General features: G+C 41.1%; 1 protein-coding gene across 1 annotated transcript in view; it reads left to right on the top strand.

The window, feature by feature from the left end:
* The window catches only part of CNKSR3 (CNKSR family member 3), a 147,398-nt gene extending 136,571 nt beyond the window's left edge, over nt 1-10,827 (top strand). The window contains exons 21-22 of the mRNA XM_065680599.1: nt 1,284-1,474; nt 4,941-10,827. Coding sequence (XP_065536671.1) covers nt 1,284-1,474; nt 4,941-5,141 — 392 coding nt within the window. The 3' untranslated portion in view covers nt 5,142-10,827. The remainder of the gene's footprint in view (nt 1-1,283; nt 1,475-4,940) is intronic.
* Nucleotides 10,828-21,473: the final 10,646 nt, after the last annotated feature.

The raw sequence follows: 21,473 nt of genomic DNA, 5'->3' as shown, positions 1-21,473 counted from the left end.
TATTTAGAAAGAACTGGGGTGTAGGAGGGTGCTGTTCTTTTTAAAACATGGAAAAGATAAGGAGCAGTCTCCTAAGTGTGCTGATATGTCAAAGCCTTTATGCTGCAGCATAAGTGAGCAAAAGGACTTCTTCCTTCTGTTCAGAAAAAGTTTTCTGATTGAAGATGGTTTAGAAAAGTCAATGTTTAACTTTTTGATAAAAGAAAAAAGTGCCAAGCCAATTTGACTGTCATATGGAGGACTGCAGTTGAGAAGAAGCACCACCACTATCCCCAGTGAAATAAACCAGCTGTTATCCCAGTGGATCTTGAGGGATTCGTTAACACCCTGAAAACACCAATAAATTTAAGATTTTCCTTTAGCTAACAGTGAAGTAGAAAAGTTTGCAGCGTGGACTGAGGGACAAGAAGACAGTTGCACAGTCTGTTGCTGAATATGGCCTTCTGCCAAAACACAACTCATATATGTCTGGTACATTTTTAGATTCTGACTGTTCATTTTAAAGTTATTTTATTCTGAAAAATGTCTTTGCTTCAGTTTTTATCTTATTTTAAGATTCTTCATTCTCAGCTGTTTACTAGCTTTTCCTTTCATTTCCTCTCTGTCATGGAAGGTGGTGCTGCAGCTTGGGAGCCATCAGAATAATTAAAGTGGAGATAATGATGGCTTTGTTGTAAGGTACCACAGTGAATTCTGTGCTGCAATCTGTGAAACTCAGGAGTTAGGCATCATGTGTCTCAAGGGTTCTTGCTTTTATATGTTTTCTATATATGTCTTCTAGGGACCTTCTCTTGGGTCTTCTGAAATGTGCCTATGCTTTATTTCACTGTTCAGGTTTTTTTAAATTCTGCTTTAAAACATGGCAATGAATTGGTACACCAAATAGAATTGACCTGTGAGTTGACAGGTAGAAATGTAATTCACTTTGTGCAGCATGTAAGGAATAGATGGGTATAAATGTTATCAAAGTTGTTTTCATTCAAATGTAGTATTACTGACAGCTGTTCATTCTGTGATATGCTTGGAGCATGAAAGAAGCACTCTACCAGTGGAAATACATGCTCATATCTGTTTGGTTCACAACCTGATTCTTAAAAGCATTTGAGTTTGGTAATATACTTTTCTTATATGCATTATTACCCTATAAGTTACCCTAAAAATTGCCCTTAATTTTAACTCTAATACCATGACTTTTTGACTTGGCTAAGAGCCTTCCTGATGGCTGAACTTAACATTTCCTGCCACATTCATGTTCTTATACCCAATCTATATTTTCTTTGCAGATCCGGAAAAATGTGATAATGATGAGATGGAGCGACTTTACAAGTCATTAGAGCAAGCAAGCCTGTCTCCCATTGGTGATCGTCGGCTGTCAACGAAGAAGGAGCTTAGGAAGTCATTTATCAAACGCAGCAAAAACCCCTCCATTAATGAGAAGCTCCACAAAATTCGAATGCTGAACAGCACATTAAAGGTGAGGTTGCAGAGCTGGCCAATGAAAAGCCTGAGAGAAAGAAACAGTTTGGCTAAAAAAAGCAGCAAGGTTAGACTTCAGCCAAACGCTAATTACATATTTACTTAAAGCCCCAGAGAATTTGGTTAAGCTTTTGAAACTGTTTTCTACTTCATTCTGAATACTGCTCTGTGTTTTGTTGTTCAATTTGAACTGGAAGCAGAGGCAATAGTTCAGAAGGGAACCTTCTTGCAGAAGTTCCAGCCCACTTGGAAAATTTAATAAAGAAAGCTTCTTTTAGTTAGCTGGAAAACTTGCAAGCTCAGCTGAATACACTAAACAGGGGAGCCTTAAAAAAGGAAGAGCAGACAAAGTACATTGATGATAAAGCAAGAAAACGACCCTGAGCCAAAAAAAAGTTTTCCTTATGTGATTATTGGAGAATGTACAGGATGTGCCAAAGCTATTGTAAAGACCTCCTGTAACTAAAATATTTTTAATAACAAAAGCATCCTGCTTTTATTATGGAAATGTATCATGAACTGAATGCGTGGGGGGGTTCAAGGGTTGTTCCATGAAAGGGCCAGTAAATCTGTCTGGAATATGGGGATTTATGGGGCTGTTTACTCACCAGCATCAAGTATCATGGGATTTCAAAACCTGCTTCTGAATGGCACTGAGGGAAACAAAAAGCTTAATCATAGCATTTAAGTTGTAAAGAGAAGAAAGACTAATGCAAACCTGGGGCTTCACTTGTTTCTTTTTGTATGCATTGTAAGCAGGAATTGAATTTTTTCAACTGCGTGTATTTAGCTTCAGGCATTATGAGCTGAAAAAATGCATGTAAAAACTTCTATCAGTGCCATAATTGATGTGATTATTAGTTGCAATGGGAAGCTTGGTTTTGGCATCTCAGCCTGTGTTAAAATTCCCAAAGATACAGTTGAAGAGATGAGTGGCACTAGAGGCCTTCTTTCTGGCTCTGTTTGAGACCTGATGAAGTCTTTCTTCAGTATCAGAGTCTTCAGTGACATGGTACTGACTAAAGCAGTATTCACCTGCATCAGCAGAAAAAGTGAGCCTATCGTATAGCAGAAAGTTAGTTTAAAAAATATGCCTATTTTATGGGACAGGAAGCTAAATATAGAAAATACTGCAAAGTGTTCCCTCATAGGAGCCTCCCTAATAAATCTAGGAACCAGTTAGTACAAAATAGAGTTGTATCATCTTGTGGGACAATTAATTTCATTAGTATGGAGCTGAAAGGAAGCCTTACTGGCAGACATGAGAAAGGAGAACAGCTTTGCATTGATTGAGCATGGGAGTACTGTATAAGTTGTGATTAGCAGTATTTATAACTTTAGGTTTGTCTAACACTTGTTTTTAATATAGAAAAATAATTTTTGGAGTGTGCGTAATATATAAAATGTGTTGATTTTTTTTTTTTGCTTTCTCCAAACTAAGAAATTGGAGTCTTGACAAGACAAATACAGTGCAGAAATTTTCTCACAGAGTTCTATACATAGTAGTGTTTAAGTTAGCCTGTCTGGAAGGCAAATGCCTGCAGTGAGAAATTGCTATATTTTTTGCATCAGTGGGACTATGTGCTTTTAAAGCCAATTTTCTTAACGTGTTACATGAAACATGAGATAATTGGAAATGATCTATTGGAAATTGAAAAATCAGGATTTTTTTTTCACATCTGATCCATATTTACTCTGCTTTAATTAAAGTCCTATTAGTTTGAGATGTGATTTATGCAAGATTCAGTGTAATTTTAATGTTGGACTTTTGACTCCGCATCTTTAACAACAGCTGCCACAACATATCATTAACAAAACATGCTTCGCATAGCTTGGAAGAGAGGGAAGCTGTGTGCAAATGCATCACAGTCTTAATGAATGTGGGAAAAAGATTTAGTGGTACAGGAAGAATTCTATGGCATTGCTTTTTGCCACCAAGTTCGTCCGCTGAAAATACTCTTCTCAAACTTCTACTTCCATGCCTCTTCTTCTTAGGCTAAATGTGCATATCTCCGCATCGATGCCAGAAGCCTTCTTCCTTCTTACAAGTCTCTTCTTAAAAGGCTTCTTCCTTAGGTCTTGAGGGTAGGACCTGTGTAAGTTTAATAAGCTTTTGTGTTTAAAAAGATACTCAGGCACAAGAGGAATTAGAGTAGCTGATAGTTTATTAGACAAATAGTGGGGCGTGGATGTGTAAGCAGCCAATTGCTACTATTAGAGATGTGTTGTGAATGTGTAGGACTTTATTCAATGTGTTTTCAAGGCCGCCGCTAGCACAGAGTGTCCTTAGGTGTGATAAAACTGATGGCAGCAGAAGATGGTTGGAACTATTCCATTGCTTTCAGATACTGGAAGGCAATGGAGATGAGCAAAAGCAGTAAGGGTTTGTTAGTGCAGCATGTTGCCTCCATTAAGAAACCATAGCTGCTAACTAAAGCTTCTTTATCTTGTGGTCTGTTGCATGGATAAGCTACAAGGGCAGGAAAAGCAGGGTGCTTTGTTGTGTCAGAAAATTGGAAGACATCAATGAGTATAAAGATCTGAGAGTGCAAAGAGGGTAGGGCCAAGCTCTTTTCGGCGGTGTCCAGTGGTAGGACCAGAGGCAATGGATGAAAACTGACACACAGAAGGTTCCCTCTGAGCATCAAGAAATGCTTTTCTATGGTGAAGGTCAATGGGCACTGGAACAGGTTGCCCAGAGAGGCTGCGGAGTCTCCATCCTTGGAGATATTCAAAAGCCATCTGGACATGGTCCTGGGCAACTTGCTCTAGGTGGCTCCGCTTGAGGAAGGGGGTTGAAGCAGATGCGCTCTGGAAGTCTCTTCCAATTTCAACCATTCTGTGACATAAAGTATCTCAGTGCCCCTATATTAGTGACTGCTCACGTCTTACAGTTGAACCAGGGTGCTTGCAATATATGGTCTGAGCTGCTTTGTTCTAAAAGTAGAGACCAGATTTATCAGTGGTAGCTGGTGGTAGATGTATTAGCAGCCATGTGTCCTAGACGCTCTACTGCCAGTGCACAGATTATATCCAAAATTATTTTCTGTCTAGCTGCCAGAGAAGAGACATTTATGATTTCTTCAGTGAATAAGTGTTTTTCCACACCATGGAACTGGTGTGAAATGCAGGAACAAACATTGTTGTGGCTAGTTTAATGCAAGTACTAACTTGTGAGACAGCATAGCAATGTCTGATTTTCAAGTGAATCCTCTCTCATGAAGCTTTGCTAAGAATCCTATAAAGCAATCTACATGAAATCAAAATCTGGCCTTCAAATGGGATGGATTTCTGCTGTGGATTTAACTTTGATCTATGGTCTAAAAATGGGAACAAGTTGCCAGGAGAATGGATAATTGTCACTTCTTCCTGTGACATGGTTCTCTAATGTTCTCAGGTCGTTTTTGGTCTGGAGAATGAGCTTGATTGTTTTGATAGGAAATAACCACTTATTCTCTTCCTAGTGTAAGGAGCATGACCTGGCTACAATTAACCAGTTGCTAGAGGACCCAAAGTTGACAGCAATGAAGTACAGAGAGTGGAGGAACACAAACATCATGCTGGTCCAAGATATTTATCAGCAGCAGGAGGCCCAGGATGTATCCACAGAGAATAGCGAGGAGCAAGAGATGACTCCACAGCCTATCACTGAAAGTTCTATCTGAGGCCATGTTTCAAAAGGTTCATTGAAAGATTTTCCCTCATGGGTCTTCACGTACAGGCACTTTAAACTGCTGCATTTTGAAGTTTGTTTTTTCCAAGTGTTCTTCGAAGGAAAACAATCCCTTCTCCAAAGCTTTAATACCTCTTGCAAAATTCATTTCATGTCAAAAGGGCAAATCCCCCAGATTAAAAAAACATGCTGAACCTGGGCTGCACACCTAAAAAGACTACTTTATGAAGAAGCGAAGAAATGTTTTTCAGTCTTTGGAGAAGTAAATTAAATATGTCCAACTCCTGGAAGTCACAGAACTGTGTAATAGGTACAGTATAAATGTGAGATCTTCGGGGTTTTTTTAACCATGTGACTTACCCTTAAAGGAAGCTAGCACAATGCCAGCAGGATGTAGTCTACTCTCTACCATTTTACCCTGTAAGGTAACCTGATGTATGCATTTTCATCTCCACTTTCACAACTCTACAAGTTTAAACTCAGACAAGTAGAATAGTAATTATGCATGAGTTTATACAACGACACCTGTCAGGCACCTGGTTTGTGCTCTGACCGACGTTTTATGCGTTTCAAATTTATTTATGGACCAGACCAAGGTGTTGTCTTTCTACATGAAGAAGAGAAGGTCTCTCAATGTTTGCTAACATGTAATTTACTCTTCAGTGAGGCAGCTAATGCTTCAACAAGTTTCAACTTTTCTTACGGACTTGGCAGAATTCCTTGGAAGATTATTTTCTTCTTTCTTATTTTTGACCATTGGGAACATATGAGGTACAATTTCATCCCAGATTCCTACTTAGGAAGGTGATCAAATTCACAAGGCAGAAGCTAAACAATTAAATCCCTGATGTGGACCTGAAAGTGTAAAAGAGAGCTGCAAATATTTTTGCAAATATATGTCATTTTATGGCTTATATGAATGTGACTATGTACTGTATATATGTTTTATTTATATATTTATATATGCTAATTTCCTGATGTAGATAGGCACACAAGGACCAGGTTGACTTGAAATGCCTCTTTGGTTTTTGTTCCATTATGTATCACTGTAATGGTTCTACAGCTGAGATTACTCTGGGACATCTGTTGTAACTTTTCCTTCTGTCTTTCTAGCTTTGAGTTTTAGATGAAGAATATCTGTACAGCTTAGGCCATGAAAATAAGATTTCTAGAAAGATCCAGAATTTCCACTGGGGTAAACAATAATAAGTATGTTAAGAGGTTTGCTGTAGGATCATAATTTTTTGACTTCATTGTTCTCAGTAAGCCAAACTGAACCCTAAGCTTGAGTTTTATCCTTCTCATTTTCTGCATATGTATAAATACGAGGAACTTTGCAGACTGATGAATATTAAAAGTCAAGAATTAGCCCTCCATCTTCAAATTAATATCGCTACAGGAACTGTGGCAATCTACTATTTTGTAAAGATATTATTTTCCATTTTTTTCAACAATTTATCTTTTAAAGTGAAATACACTATACAGATGCAGCCATATATCATTAGTCTTTATACGTTATATGTTTTATAATAGCTTAACTGAGAAAACAAAAAATAGTATTAGTGAGAACATGTGAAATCTTTTCCACCTGTATAGTAGTAAGTCTGACTGTTGATATTGCATTTTTAACACTCAGTAGCTTTCCTTTTGGAATAACGAAATTACTGTCCTTGTGCATCCAAAAATGGTAGTTTAAGGCTGTACTGAGTGTGAGAACTAAGGAGCAGATGATAAGCTATAAGAAAAGGGAAACAGAAGGAAGAATGTAGGCTCCTTTGATACAGGCTTTAATGGCAGAGGATCAGGAGGAATGGGGGCTGGTTGAATACAGAAGCAGGGCTATTCTTGGGACAGCATCGTTGCTTCAGGTATAAAAGGGTTTTGGAGTGTCAGGGTGAGAATTGATAGTTTGGTCAGAATTTACTAATTGGGGCTAATTTGCTGCTGGGAACCAAATATTAGCTGAGACCGGAAAGTGGGTGACAGACTAAATGGGGAAGCAGGCAAAAAACAGGTTAAAAAGATATTATTTTCAGCAATTCTTCATTGAGCAGTGATTTCATCACTTCACTAATTCCAGCTAGATAGAAATTAAGTAATCTCAGTACTTGGTGCAATTTGATTTAGAATAATCTTACAAATCAAGCTCATTTCTTTAGTTAGGTTTTTTTGGCTTTTTTTTATTTTTTATTTTTTTTTTTAAATCTTTCACCATTCCCAGAAGGACCCTCTGGACAGTGAGTGTCCTGCTCCTAATTGAAATTCTTCAAATTCTTCAAAGCAGATGTGTAAGTGGGAGAGGGACAGCCCCTGAGTTTGACATATGTTGATTAACTGCTAGGAGCACACTGAAAATTAGGAGTGGCAGGGATTAATCTACTTAGTCCATCTCAATTTTGACTACCTGGTGCTAAATAACTGAGGAATAATGGAGGTCAAATTACACGTACATTTTCTCTCACAAGCCTGAGTTTCTCATTAAAAACAAAAAAGCATCTAAGCATCTTTTTTCTTCAAAAGCATCTTCACTTAAAAACAAGCACACACTTAAGTGACCTGTCAAACTGGGCCAGATGAGTCAGTACCTTGCAGTTCTGAGCAAAGTCCTAGTCAGCTCTGCTGAAGTAAATTTGCACTATACAAAGGAAAGCACTATGTAGTCTGCAAGTGCTGTGTTGGCTCTTCTCACACTGTGTTTGTATAAGCATATACAAAAGAGGTTTTCCAAATATAGAGGTAGACAAATGTCTTTGAACTGCCCAAACTTTACTGTTGTTTTTGACATATTTCATAGCCTAAATTAACTTTTAAATTACTCTTTTTCAGATGGTCAGTAGATACTTATTGTTGAGCTACTGAGGTTTCGGAAACCAGCTGAGGATGGGTTGTATCACCCTTGTAGAAAAAAAACAGAAAATTCTTGACTGGGGTTATTTTAATGCAGATCTTATTTTAACAAATTTTTGTGTGTTCAGGAAAACAAATGTATGGATTTTATGCAAGTGCATTGCTGGGAGTCTTTCTCCATTCTTTTCTGCTACTATTTAGATTCAAAACAAATCTAAAGAGTGGCAAATGCAAAGTAAAAATTGTAGTGAAACAGGATTCATTTCACAGCATTGCTAATCAATGTGACAGTTTTCACCTGGTGCTGGCTTCATCACAAGGGGCTGTGCAACGATGAGAAAGCCACAATCAAAGAAAGAAGCATGCACAAGCTGACAGCTACAACTATTGATGCAGCAGGGAGCCACCTTGGCAGGAGAAACTTGAACAACTTTGCACTCTGCTCAGTGACACTTGGGGTGAATGGTATCTGTTGGTCTGAATTTGGAAGGCCTGCACTATTGACTCATAGTGTAGGGAAACTGTGTATTCCTTGTGAATGTCCAAATGTCTTTAACTGTCTGTTTAACCATCTGCCTCATGGGATTTGTTTTATATACTTTTTCAGGAGAAAGTGTGTGCATAGATGTGTGCACATCTACAATTACTCCTTTATCAGTGAAGCTTTCTGATATTCGTGCAGGAAGTCCAGCTATGTAGATTTTGGAGTAACTAATGACAATGTCTAATTTCAGCTGGTTTTGCAGCCTGTCTCTGGTGACTTTTCTGGAAATCAGATCTCTGTTTTGTTGGTGTAAATCTCACGAGTTAGCAGAATGAGGTGGGATCATATTTCCTTTCCTAAGGTGGGAGAGGTTTCATATGGGGACTGTAAATTTTTTCTGCATCTAGTTCAGATGATTTACTCCAAAATGGGTTTCATCTGAAACAAGAATAAATAGGAATAAATAATGTGCTAAACCTTTTTTTACCTTTCCCAAATAACTTTCTTTTTTTGGAGAAAACCTTCATATTGAGAGAAAAGGCTGTTATGGGACAGTCAAGGAAGGAGGGGAAGAAAAGTGGTGGTATTTGATTTAAAACTATGTAGAACTTCAGAATTTAAAATGATTTCTAACTAGAAAAATTACAGGCATGCTGCATCTATTATGTGAGCCTGTAAATGTACATGTCTCTTAGAGATTTAGTATAATACAAAAACTTGTATTTTTTGACTCTTAAAGTAGCAAGGGAGTCCATGTAAGCATACTTCTATGTGAGGAACTCCACCTTCTGTGGTTGAAGTTTGGGATTTGGGCTTTTTTGTTGTTGTTTTGCTTGTGTGGTGGTACAAAAGTGACCAATTGCAATGAGGTCGTGGGCTTACTTAATTTATAGGACATGTCTTTCTGTTAACAGGAAGCCAAAGTGGTTTTCTTGTAGTAGCAGAGCCAAAGTGGTATTTCCTGTTTTATGTGGAGCATTTTGAAGCAGCAGACATTTTAAGATGTCAGTCAGAATTTCCTTGGCGGCTTGAAGATTTATCCCATTTTGATCTGCTTCAAGCTGTCACATTCTTACGTTTTATAAATGGGTTTCCTTATTACCAAAACCAAAAATTGTGGTGAAAAAAACCCACCAAAAACAACAGAAAAACAAAACAGAAAAGCTTTTTCTGAGCTCAGATCAGGCTGAAATACTTGTGTCAGTGTACGTGGGTAATAGGACTTTAGCTTGCCAAAAGCTGGGCATTTCAATGATGAAAAAAGATTGTCAGGTGCTGAGAAGAGTACTACATTCCTTGAAATTTGCTATGAGAGAAGTTCCAAGTCCTGTCTGCTCTGAAAAAAAGAATGCTTTTCTATTTTATTTTCTCCTTGAAAAAAATCCAAAGGGAGTGCTTTATAAGCTGGCAGAAAGGTAAAAATGAAATATGCATGTAAGTGATATTTTATCAACCTTGATATATTACCTTGAAATGATTGACTCTAGATTTCTAAGCCTTTAAAGCAGAAAATCTGTTTCTTTGGGAAATCACTGTAACTATTATCTGAGGCTTATTTACCCCGTGGTCCATGTGAGGTCTGTTTTGAGGATGTAGATGTATGGCCTTTTTATAGGGCAAATGGCTTACATCATCATACCATAGCTTAGGAACCATGTGAACTCTTACCATTCCCTGTGTCCTAGATGCCTTAGGCCCTACCCAAATTAGAAGTTGCTCATGGAAACTTTACATTCTCCCAGCTAAAAATAAAGAGGATATGAAAATGTCTCCCACTCTCATGTGAAGAGAAAGTGGCACTAGTCTAGCAAAGATTCAGGAAAGTTATTTTATTTATGAATATTTAGCAAAATAACTCACCTGGTGAAATGCCTTATGTGCATAAAAATAGCAGTACTCTTGTGCAAAGCTTTCAGTGCTGAGGACTGGCTAAAAGGAAGAATGGGGGTGTCTATTCCATTACCCTCTGAGTAGACAGGGAAAGCCATGCATAGAGGAGTATTTGCAGTGGTATCTGTTAGGCAGGGGAAGGACCTGCAGCACCATGAAGGTATACAGAATCTCAATTTGGTATTCAACCTGCTAAGCCTATTTTCCCCTCTCCCGCTCACTGGTTTCAAACTCAAAGCACAATGTTGGCAGTCAGCGCTGCCTTTTTACTGCTTGTTGCCCACACGTGTGACTTGATTTTAATGGAATGATACACACATCTTGCAGAATGAGAGCCTTATGTTTGCACTTGTCAATTAAACACTGAAAGGAGAGAATAATTTGCTCAGCCTTTTTTTTACTTTTCACTGCAGATTTTTCAGTTTACTGGTATATAATAAAATAAAGATTTGCTGGTTCTTTAAACAAGAAATTTCCCCTTGGGACTAATATTACTATAAAGCTGACTAATCTGGAATAAGGGAGAGTCAATAAATAGTTTGACTGAGGAATGCCTTACACTAGTTGGCAATGTAATTTTTGAAACTGCTGTTGAATTATTTAATTCTCTTTACTTGGTTGTCGTAGCCACCCTTAAGGATGGATGCTCTCTTCTAATAGACATGAAAGTTCTTGACTTTTTATTGCTTTCTTAGCTCGCAGATCAGCCACTTTCAATTAAAAGAGGATTGGGATCTTTGTCAAACGAGTTTCAGTTTAGGCAGGCAGGCCAGGCAGATAGCAGCACAGAAGAAGAATGAGCCTGTCTAAGGGCTTGGCTACCTTGAGGGAAGAACATCCCTGTCCCCCTCTGTTCCCCAATCTCCTACATGTTCCCATTGCTTGCCTTGGGCTAATCTGCTCATCATTTGGCACCTCTGTCATCTCAACCACATCAGGCAGCCAGGAACAGGCACAGCAAGCCGGATAGTTAACTACTGTGGTAGATGACAGGTTCAGTGCTTGCCAGAGCCCTCATGAGGAAGGCAGCTGTATTGTGTAGGCAGAAGCAGAAGGAAGAAGAGCTGCATAAGCAGGAGGAAAGAGGGGACTACTTATAGGAGCAGAACCAAGTGATGGTTTCCCTTTTTTCCCCCCTGCAATACATGGCTGTGAAGACAACCTGAGGGAACAGTTTTCATGTGGGGTGTAGGAGCCTGTGCTCTTACTTTCCATGCCTCATACGTGGCCAAATGTTTTGTTTCTGTGCCTGAAAACAAAACTCTACAAAAAGCAGTGTGATGTTTCCTTAGGCTTCTTCCTGCATGCTTGCTTCAGGGATGCTAGTGCAGGCATGTAAGAGGCAGTGGTTGGGGCTGGAGCACCACACATGCACCTGTGTATGCTAGCTACGAAACTGCACCTCACTGGCTTGAGCTGCCTCTTGTTTTCCTCTGGCTTTTGATTCACACCCTCCTGTGGTAGTACAAAATATAACTGGTTCCAAAGTTTTACAAGGATAGATATAAGCTGCTCATCATGATATTGTCTGCTTAAAAAACCTGCTAGGCTTCACAGAGCTTCCAGGCAGTCGCTGTGAGCCTGGGGTCAGTATGGCAACACCAGAGGGCAAAGGTGCTGTTCCTGGCATTTGACCTTATCTCACCACTTCACATTTTGGAAAGGCTCAGTCATCATTCTTCTGACATTATCATGGGCTGGTTTATTGCTGGAAGAAAGTACCTACTGTCTGGGGGAAAGTTCCTGTGTTACCTTCCTGTGCTCAAGAAATGACCTAGTTGTCACTAGTGGATGTTTAAAATTGTCTGACAGAAGCCTTGGGAATACATGGGATACTGAGCACGGGGACAAACTACTCTGTTATTTTGATGGGAGAAATGTCTGCCTTTCCTCCTCCCACTTCTGGGCAGAGCAGGGTCAGCCTCCGCCGGTGGGAAAACAGCTTCTTGCCAACGGATCTGTTTTTTTTCTGATGGAGAAAAGTGATCCCTCAGCACAGCCTGGTGGCTGCTAGAGAGACAGCAAGCGAGGGAGAAAATCACAGATTTCTATGTCAGAGGGGAAATACTCGTGTTCCTGCTCTAGGTGTGATGGTCTCAGTGTACATCTAAGCCAAGTTTTACAGTGAGGTGACAGCACCTGCTGCATGTGGAAAAATTGAGCTGCTGTGTGCCTCTCCAGACTTGAAATACAAGCAGCAAACTGATACCAAGTCCAGTCTGAGGATAAAGATGCTCTTCAAGGAAAAGCAAGTTAATGCTTGAGGGGCCAATGCAGGCACTGAGAAAGGAGAAGCAGTCAGTCTGGGATGGAAAATGGGTAATTATTGTCTGTGGAAAAATGAGGAGCATGAGATCAGTGGAAATTCACAGCCTGCCATACAACTGATGTCTCAGAGGGGGTGATCTTTTGTATCTGGTTATTTAACATCCATGAATCTCAGCTAGTAACTCATTAAAGCTGCCCTGCAAACCATCCTAAAAGATGAGTGTTGAGAGGTCAGAGGCTGCTTTGTGGAAAATGCTCTCCTACTGGCGTTGAGGGCCACAGCATGATTCTGATTCTGTCCCTCATGAAACATCTATGCAAGGCTGGAAGAACCCAAAAGCCACAGAGGACAGCTGAAAATTCAGAGGCACCTCCAAAGCCCTCAGTCCTTGTGATGGCAGCCGTATCCTGGTAATCTACAGGTCTACCTGTGCTCTTGTGCTCCTGTTGCTGAAGCAAAAGGTATGTTTTTAAGACAAGTTTTATTAAATCTTATTTTTATTACAGACAGTAAATTCAGTTCACCTTGGCTAGCACTTAAGTACATAAATTACAGCAGTGATGAAGATGACCGGGGTAGTGGTGTCCTTCCTTGTGTAATTTGAAAAAAATGCTCTATAAACACTAGGAGGAGTCCCAGATAGATAACATTTCCTGCTGCTGTAAAATACACCTATCACCTTTCCAGCTTGATGTGGCAGTTTATTATGAGCATCAGTTGTTTTCTGTGAAATAGTTTATTCTGCTCATCTTGCCTATGACAAGTTGAGGCAATTCATGTGGCTGCTTCTTATGTGCTGTTTTTGAACTGTGTTTCTAACAAAAAAAGGATGAATTATGGTTCTGATACTGGTCGGAAGATGAAGGTGAGAGTCTCGGGACTGAGGCAGCAAACAAAGCTCAGCACTTTGGAGGTGGTGACACAAACTATGTATATGTCTTGAAAAGATGTGGTAACCTAACTCCTGAAACAAAGGAAGGAGACCAGTCCCATAAGGAATCAGAGGATTGATGAAGGCAGTGCTTGTGCAACAGCAGGAAGGTGTTGGCTGGTTTGGGAGCATGGGTGCTTTAAAGATTGCAGGGCAACCCAAATGCTATGCAGGCCCAGGTGAGGGGACAGAGGAGTGAGAGCTGCCATGGCCAGGCCTTTCTTCCAGATGTTAGCACCCATGTCTGTTCTCAGACATAATGCTGGTTTGTGGACCTGGTTCCAGCTTAGATCTCCTGGTCTGGTTCTGCATTTCTATTTCTGCTTGAGAACATCTGCAGTAAGGTGCAGGGTGGCAGCGGCCAAACTGTCTGGTTTATTGGCCTTGTGACCAACAGAAAGCCCCTGGAATACAATTGTGTCCAAGGCTGGCTGGGGTTTCTTGTTTATACGTCACTGTTGTCCAATTGCTTCTGCTGATACAGTTTAGTCTAAAGTTAAGAACAGCTTTTGTGTCAGAGAAAGTGTAAGTTAATATCAGGTGTAAGATAGGGCACAGAGGTAAGCACTATATCAAGTACCTATCTTTGCCTTGTTTCTAGCTTTGGCCTTGATGTGTGCTATGGGGATGTTTATAATTGAACTTAGACTGTGTCAGGGTTCAGGACAGAAATAATTTAGGATGTCTGTTACTAAATCCTTCATAAACAATTGGGATGGATTTAAGATGGAAGATCGAGAGGTAGACAGAAACTTGTCTCCAGGGTTGCATTCAGTGTGGCATAGTAAGAGCTGAAGGTAAAGATTATTTTCTAGGTAGGTAGCAGAAAAAGTTTGGAAGATATTTTAGGGCTAGCAAAGGCTGCTTCCTTTCTTCTAATTTTGATTCGGGGCTGTGTGACGTTCTCAGGTTAGGATGACAACTAGTGTTTGGGCTACAGTTAGTCCATGTACTGACATTTGCTTCTTAATCTCTGCCCACCCTAGACCTATTCTACTTGTGCCCTAATTGTCTGTAACACCCCTAAATGTAACTTGGTGTCTCTTTCTAGACACAGCACTACTGCAGGCTCATCAGTCCTTGACCACATAGATGTATCCTTAAGTAGGCAGAGAGTGAATACTGCTTTATAAACCTGGAATATTCTCTTAAACTTTTATCTCAGTTCTAGAGGGCACCATCCCTTCACTCACTAGGCAGGTGACCTTATCACAGGAAGATCTCAAATTAGCTACACAGGACTTTCCCTTTGTGAACCCATGTTGACTGTGCCTGATGATCGCACTGAGTTGTGTGCCAGTTTTACAGGTCCACAGTAAAGGGCCAGCACCCCAAAAGCTTTTCTCCAAGGGATGCTGGGTGAAGGGGCAGCAGCAGCAGGGCTGCGGTGGGGAGGGCTGTGGGGGCCCTGTCACCCCCGTGTCATAGTGCCAGCACTCACCAACACAGCATCACAATGCTCTGGGGCAGTATAAGGCAGCATCCTCCCGTGTCCCACTGCCAGAGTGCCCGACGCTGCCACCAGGACAGAGTTGGCAGTCTGAAGGCACTCGAGGAATTCCTTGAGGCACCAGTGGAATTACTTGGAGGGGCTGAGGAAGGAAGACTGCCCGAAGCTGCTGAAGGTTCTCTGCTTCAGTTCCAGCTCCTGGAGGGGCCACACTCACAGCTCATTGCATGGATGGAAATCCTGCTTCAGTCTTCGGAGAGCTCGCCGTCCTCATCTCCTGGGCAGATAGTGGCAGTAGCCATAAGAAATCAGGTGCACAGATGGCCCAGTGCCCTCCGCCAGTGCCAGGCACAGGAAGGATTCCTACCTCCAGGGTTGATGGGGCCAGCAGCATTTTGCTGTCATTGGAAACCCCTGAGAGGGCTCCAGGTGGAGGCAGAAAAGGCAGTGCCGGTGTCCCCTCAGAGGCATAACCAGCCCGTGGGCCGGGAGCAGGTCTTGCTCACGTGCTCAGGGAGTAGCTGATCGCCAGCACTGGGGTCAGGAAGGAATTTTCCCCCGGGGCAGATTGGCACCGGTCCCTGGGGGTTTTTTGCCTTCCTCTGAGCACTGAGCACAACCACTTGGCAGGGCTCTTCTGGTCCTGGTGCTCCGGGTTATCGCCTGGTGCTCGTGCACCACGAACGTGGCCCCTCGTGTCCTGCAGCTGTGGGGGGAAGGCTTTTTTCTCCCCAGGGTGGACCAGCAAGTGTCCCCGGGGTTTTTTGCCTCCTCCACAGCTGAGCACAGCCCCTCCATGGGGCTCCTTTGGGTTATGGTAGCCCAAAGGCAGCTGCTTGTGCTCCACGCAGGTGGCCCTTGTGCCCCACATCTGGGGGGAGGCAGCATCCTGCACTCCCAGGGTGGCCCCAGCGTGGCCCCGGGACTCCCAGGGTGGCCCCAGCGTGGCCCCGGGACTTGCTGCTGTCCTCTGTAGCACTGAGCACCACCCTGAGTCAGGTCTGCCCCGGCCCATTCTGGCTGGGTTCTTCCTCTGCTCTCGCACCACCACAGCACCGCTCCTGCCCCGGCTTTCCCTCATCAGGCTGCAAGGGTTGTTTTTTCCAGGTAAACTGAAAGATGCATCAGCCTGCTGCTGGCTACGCGTGTGCATTGGGTTAATGCTTGTGAGCATCAGCTCTGGAAGGTTTAGAAAAAGAATACATAATTTAAAGTAGGCTAAAATTAACTAAACTAAGCTAAACTAAACTAAATTAACCTGATTTATAAATAAATAAAATACTCTTTCCATCTGCAACCCTTCTGATTTGTGTTTTTGAGTGTTTTTGGTGCAGAAAACCCCTTGACATTTCAGTTAAATAATGGTCTCATAGAATCATAGAATAGTTAGGGTTCTGGCTGCCCTGGCGGTGGCAGCGTCGGCACCAGACAGAGCCGATGAGAGGGGAGGCTGCGGCGCGTCGAAAGCAGCGTGACCAGCAGGACGAAGGGGGTGATCCTGCCCCTCTGCTCTGCTCTCGTGAGACCTCACCAGGAGTATTGTGTGCAGTTCTGGTGTCCTCAACATAAAAAGACCATGGAACTGCTGGAACAAGTCCAGAGGAGGGCCACGAGGATGATCAGGGGACTGGAGCACCTCCCGTATGAAGACAGGCTGAGGAAGTTGGGGCTGTTCAGCCTGGAGAAGAGAAGGCTGCGTGGGGACCTCATAGCAGCCTTCCAGTATCTGAAGGGGGCCTATAGGGATGCTGGGGAGGGACTCTTCACTAGGGACTGTAGTGACAGGACAAGGGGTAATGGGTTAAAACTTAAACAGGGGAAGTTTAGATTGGATATAAGGAGGAAATTCTTTCCTGTTAGGGTGGTGAGACACTGGAATGGGTTGCCCAGGGAGGTTGTGAGTGCTCCATCCCTGGCGGTGTTCAAGTCCAGGTTGGATGAAGCCTTGTGTGGGATGGTTTAGTGTGAGGTGTCCCCGCCTATGGCAGGGGGTTGGAACTAGATGATCTTGAGGTCCTTTCCAACCCTAACTCTTCTATGATTCTATGATTCTGTGGTTCAGAATTTCATGCATTGACTGTAATTCTTGATAATGGAGAAGATGAACGTCATCACTAAATGAACACTGAAGAGGAGGCCTCCCACTGGTGTTGCTAATAACGATAACCTTCCCTTGTGCTGATGTTCTCTGGCTCAATGCAGTTCATTGCAGAGCAACACAAGACTAATTTTCTTAAAGTATTTGATAGAGCATGTATGTTGCCTTCTTATACTACCATAATTATGTCTGTCATTTGAAATTTGAATACGGGAAGATTGTAAAAAAGCTTTCCTTTTCTCCAAAAAAGCCATGCATTAGAGGTGGTAGAGAATTAATTGAATTCATGTTAATTGTATAAAAATAGAAGTGGCAGCAGAATTACACATTTGCAGTCACTCCGCCTGTGTTTCTGTCTGTTAGTTGCGCTGAAGTAGAATCATAGAATCATTTAGGTTGGAAAAGACCTTTAAGACCATTGAGTCGAACTGTAAATCCAGCACTGCCAAGTCCGCCACTAAACCATGTCCTGAAATGCAACATCTACACATCTTTTCAATACCTCCAGGGATGGTGACTCAACCACTCCCCTGGGTTGCCTGTTCCAGTGCTTGACAAACCTTTCCATAAAGAAATTTTTCCTAATATCCAATCTAAACCTCGCCTGGTATACATTGAGGCCATTTCCTCTTGTCCTGTCGCTTGTTACTTGGAAGAAGAGATGGACACCCTCCTCACTACAACCTCTCACGTAGTTGTAGAGTATGGTAAGGTCTCGTTTCCACACCAATACTGATAATGGTATTAGCAGGCTTGTTGGCAGTGATACATAAAGAATGGAAATTTGGAAACTATGCTTTACAGGAAGAAAGTGAAGAAGCGAGAAGTGTTTCATTTAATGCATTAGAAGTAGAAAGGTTTCACAACTGTCTCCTTTTTCCTAATGAGGCTGAACCTCATGCCAATTCAGATGAGGATCCCAGTGATAAATGCCTTGAACTGCCCTGGAGCAGCGTGCCTCTTTGCCTTGAATTTACTCCAGGGAAATGTGAGAGAATAAAATCACTAGATCAAAGCTATCCTTGTAAGAAGCATCTCATACAAAACCAGTATCCAAGAAAATGGCTTTTTTTACATGCCCTGAACAAAGACACCTAAAAAACAATATGCAAATTAGAAGAGAGTGAGAAAAACAAACTGAACAGTGTAAATAAATGAATCATGCAGGAAAATTCAGTGAAACTAGGATTACCTATACTGGAGTAAAACCCAGAGCAAGTTTTAAATGTCATATATGACGTTTTGATGTTATGTGGTTATCTCCACAGGCTATTTTACTAAGGTTTCCCTTTCCCACTCTTCCACAACTTTCCATTTAACATTACTGCCTCTGCTTTGTAGTTGCTATATTGCTTCTTGTCTTGTGCAGGCTCAGTGGACCTACTGCTGCTTCTTCCTCAACACAGCAGCAATCTTCTGTTCATTGTGTAATGCTTTTCTTTCTGGCCCTATGCTTTTCTAGAAATTATTGTTCCTTTTAAATGCATAGTTTCTATTAAAATATTTGATGCCTGTTGCTGGGCTTTTTGTAGAGATATCAATGAGAGTGTGAAGAGAAGCATCACATTTTTTCCTCTAAATTTATGATAAAAAGAACATTGAAATAAAATTCTACCCAAAAAGTGTTATGATGCAAAAAACACTGTGAGCATTCAATAATTTTACAGGTTTTAACATGTCTTTCTTCAAGCTCAAGGCATTCTGTTTTGTTGCAAGTAACATCAGCACAATAATCTGTGAATCTGTGGGTATGTGCAAATTTGTGTCCTTCAGAAAAGGCTGTTGAATTAGAAATGATTAACAGGAGTAATACACAATAGATGTCTTTCATCTTAGGCATACTACTTTCATATTACTCACTAATGTAGCACTTCAGAATTTAGCCTGATATGACAAATTATTCTTGAGGCTTTCACTGAATTGTCCAACAAAGGAAAAATACCTTCTGTTTCTTCAGCTAATGCCAAAGTTAATTTGGTACAGTGGAATTAATTTGGTGCTACATTAAAAACTGAGTACAGTTTGTGTGCAGTTATTGTGCTGATCCTTATTGTAAACTTTAATAGAGAGATTAGGAGTATGAAATGGTTGCAAAGATCCTTATCCAAAGAAAACACTATGTCCTGCCTTTAACTTGATGAGTCATTTTACTCTTGGACTTCAGGAGGTTGCAGATGGCTCTACATCCCATAGGTCAGCTGTGTCTTTCTCGGGAGCTGTGCAGTGTCTGTGCAGGTTCCTCTGAATCATAAACAGAAGTTATCACTGCTTCTGATCCAGGCGGTAGATTGTGAGTCAGGGAAGATGTGGAACTCACATAGTGGGGTTTCATCTCTTCCAGAGCAACAAAATCATTGAAAGACTGAAGGCTGAAGAAATCGAATTGACGTTGCTGCCCAAAGAAGCCTCACAGTTCAGGCCCAGGGGACTGACCTGTTCTGGCTGCCTACTACATACAAACTTGTCTTTGAGAACTGTACCTACTGTGGTTTCTCTTATGTTACCTCCCCATCCTTTCTTGACACCAGCGCTTGGTTTACGATGTCTGGATGCTCACTTACTTTCTGGCTGGTGGTACCTATGGAACAAATGGAACTTGGGGATTGATGTGGTTTTATATCATCTTTATTCTGTGGGATCCTCTTGCCTTCTGTCATCAGGCTAGTTCCTGATGTAAGCAGATGTGCTCCTTGAGGACAACTGTTCTCCTCTAGTCTTCGGCAGGCTGGGAGTGCCTGAGAACAGTGTGTTCATTAGCTGCTGGCTTGCTTCATCTTACTTTTATTCACAGAGAAATGTGGGTGCAGAATGGACATGAAGCAAAGCCATTAATATAGAGTATTTATTTGTTTTATTCTATATCCAAAACTTTACCCTGTGTGCTGTACTATGCAATTACAGAATCATAGAAACACTATTTTGAAGGTATCTCTGGATACAGTAAGTTACTTCTCTGATGTTTCTCAAAATGATTCAGTGTCTGCCTTACAGAGATCATAGACCAGTTAGCTTTTTTGCTGTGGACTTAGCTTCTTTGACCACTCCTGTTATATGCTGGTAATATGAAAAAGTATTCAGCCCTAGTGTATTTACAACCTAGTGTAAACACAGCATGACAAACTGGAAGGCTGGCAAAGGTGCAATAAATAACTAGGAAATAAAAGATATGGTGGAAAATAAGAAGATGTGTCAACCTTCACAAGCGAGTTCATTACAGAGGAACTTCTGTGTTGCATTCTTCATAGAGAAGCCTGAAGAGCTGTCTCAGAATGAAGTGTTAGCTGAAGTGACTTAGAATAATTCAGGTTTTCCAATAGGATCAGATAGTGAGGGCCAGATGTTACTCAAGGGTACTAAAAGAACTCAAGTACGAAATTGCTGAGCTATTAACTGTGTTGCATTATGCACTTTACAACTGACTTTAGAACTAAAACAACACATGACAGTTGGGAACCTCATCTCTTTTTTTTTTTTAAATAGAGCCTTTGGAAAGGGGAACCATTGACAAGTAATTCTGATTTTTTCAGTAAGCCTGGTAGGTGGAAGAGCACATGAATAGGCAGGTGGCAAGTATGACAGAATGAAGAACAACTGACCCAGGGTTTTAGAGGTCATTGGATAAGCTGATGAGCATGTGGGAAAAAGTGATCCACCTGAATGAGGTACAGTATTCTCTGTATCTCAGTGCATCAGTTTTGAAAATCATGTTGTATGCTGTGGCTCACCAAAGGCTTTTAAAGAAACCAAAGAATAATGATGTATGGTGGGAAAAATAATAACCCTTTATGAATTAACTGAATGAAAGGCAAGAACAAAAGTAGGAATAAATAATAAATAGAAGGGAGGTTTCTAGTGATGTCCCAGAAAGTTGCCGTATTTGTAGTATGTTTCATGTTAAGAGGGGCATGCAGTTAAGAAACAAAATTCCTAAAACCACACTTATTTAAAATAGTCAAGGCTAGGTCAGATGTGACAAAGAGGTCTGGTATTTGGTGATTGGGGGATCAAATAGTGGATCAAATGCAGAGTCAAAATATACAAAATAATGCATGCACAGGAAAGGAAAAAAAAGTCCAATATGTACTTATGCACAAAAATGGCAAGTAAATTAGTTGTTAGTAAATTAGTTGTTACTCATCAGACATAAGATCTTAAGAGTCACTTAAGAGTACTTAAGAAGTGCTCAAGAGTGTTCAAAATGGCAAAGAGCATACTAGGGAAAAAACAACTGAAGACTTTTACAATAAAATCATGGTGAGCATGAAGAAGAGAATAAAAGTAGTTATTATTATTCCTTACTGAAGAGTCATATTTATATCGCCGTGCTCAAATGTCAGACTGAAGGGCTGTTGCTC

Source organism: Lathamus discolor, chromosome 5, assembly GCF_037157495.1.
Source record: "Lathamus discolor isolate bLatDis1 chromosome 5, bLatDis1.hap1, whole genome shotgun sequence".
In the NCBI taxonomy this organism is placed as follows: domain Eukaryota; kingdom Metazoa; phylum Chordata; class Aves; order Psittaciformes; family Psittacidae; genus Lathamus; species Lathamus discolor.
This window is presented reverse-complemented; position numbering and strand designations above follow the sequence as displayed.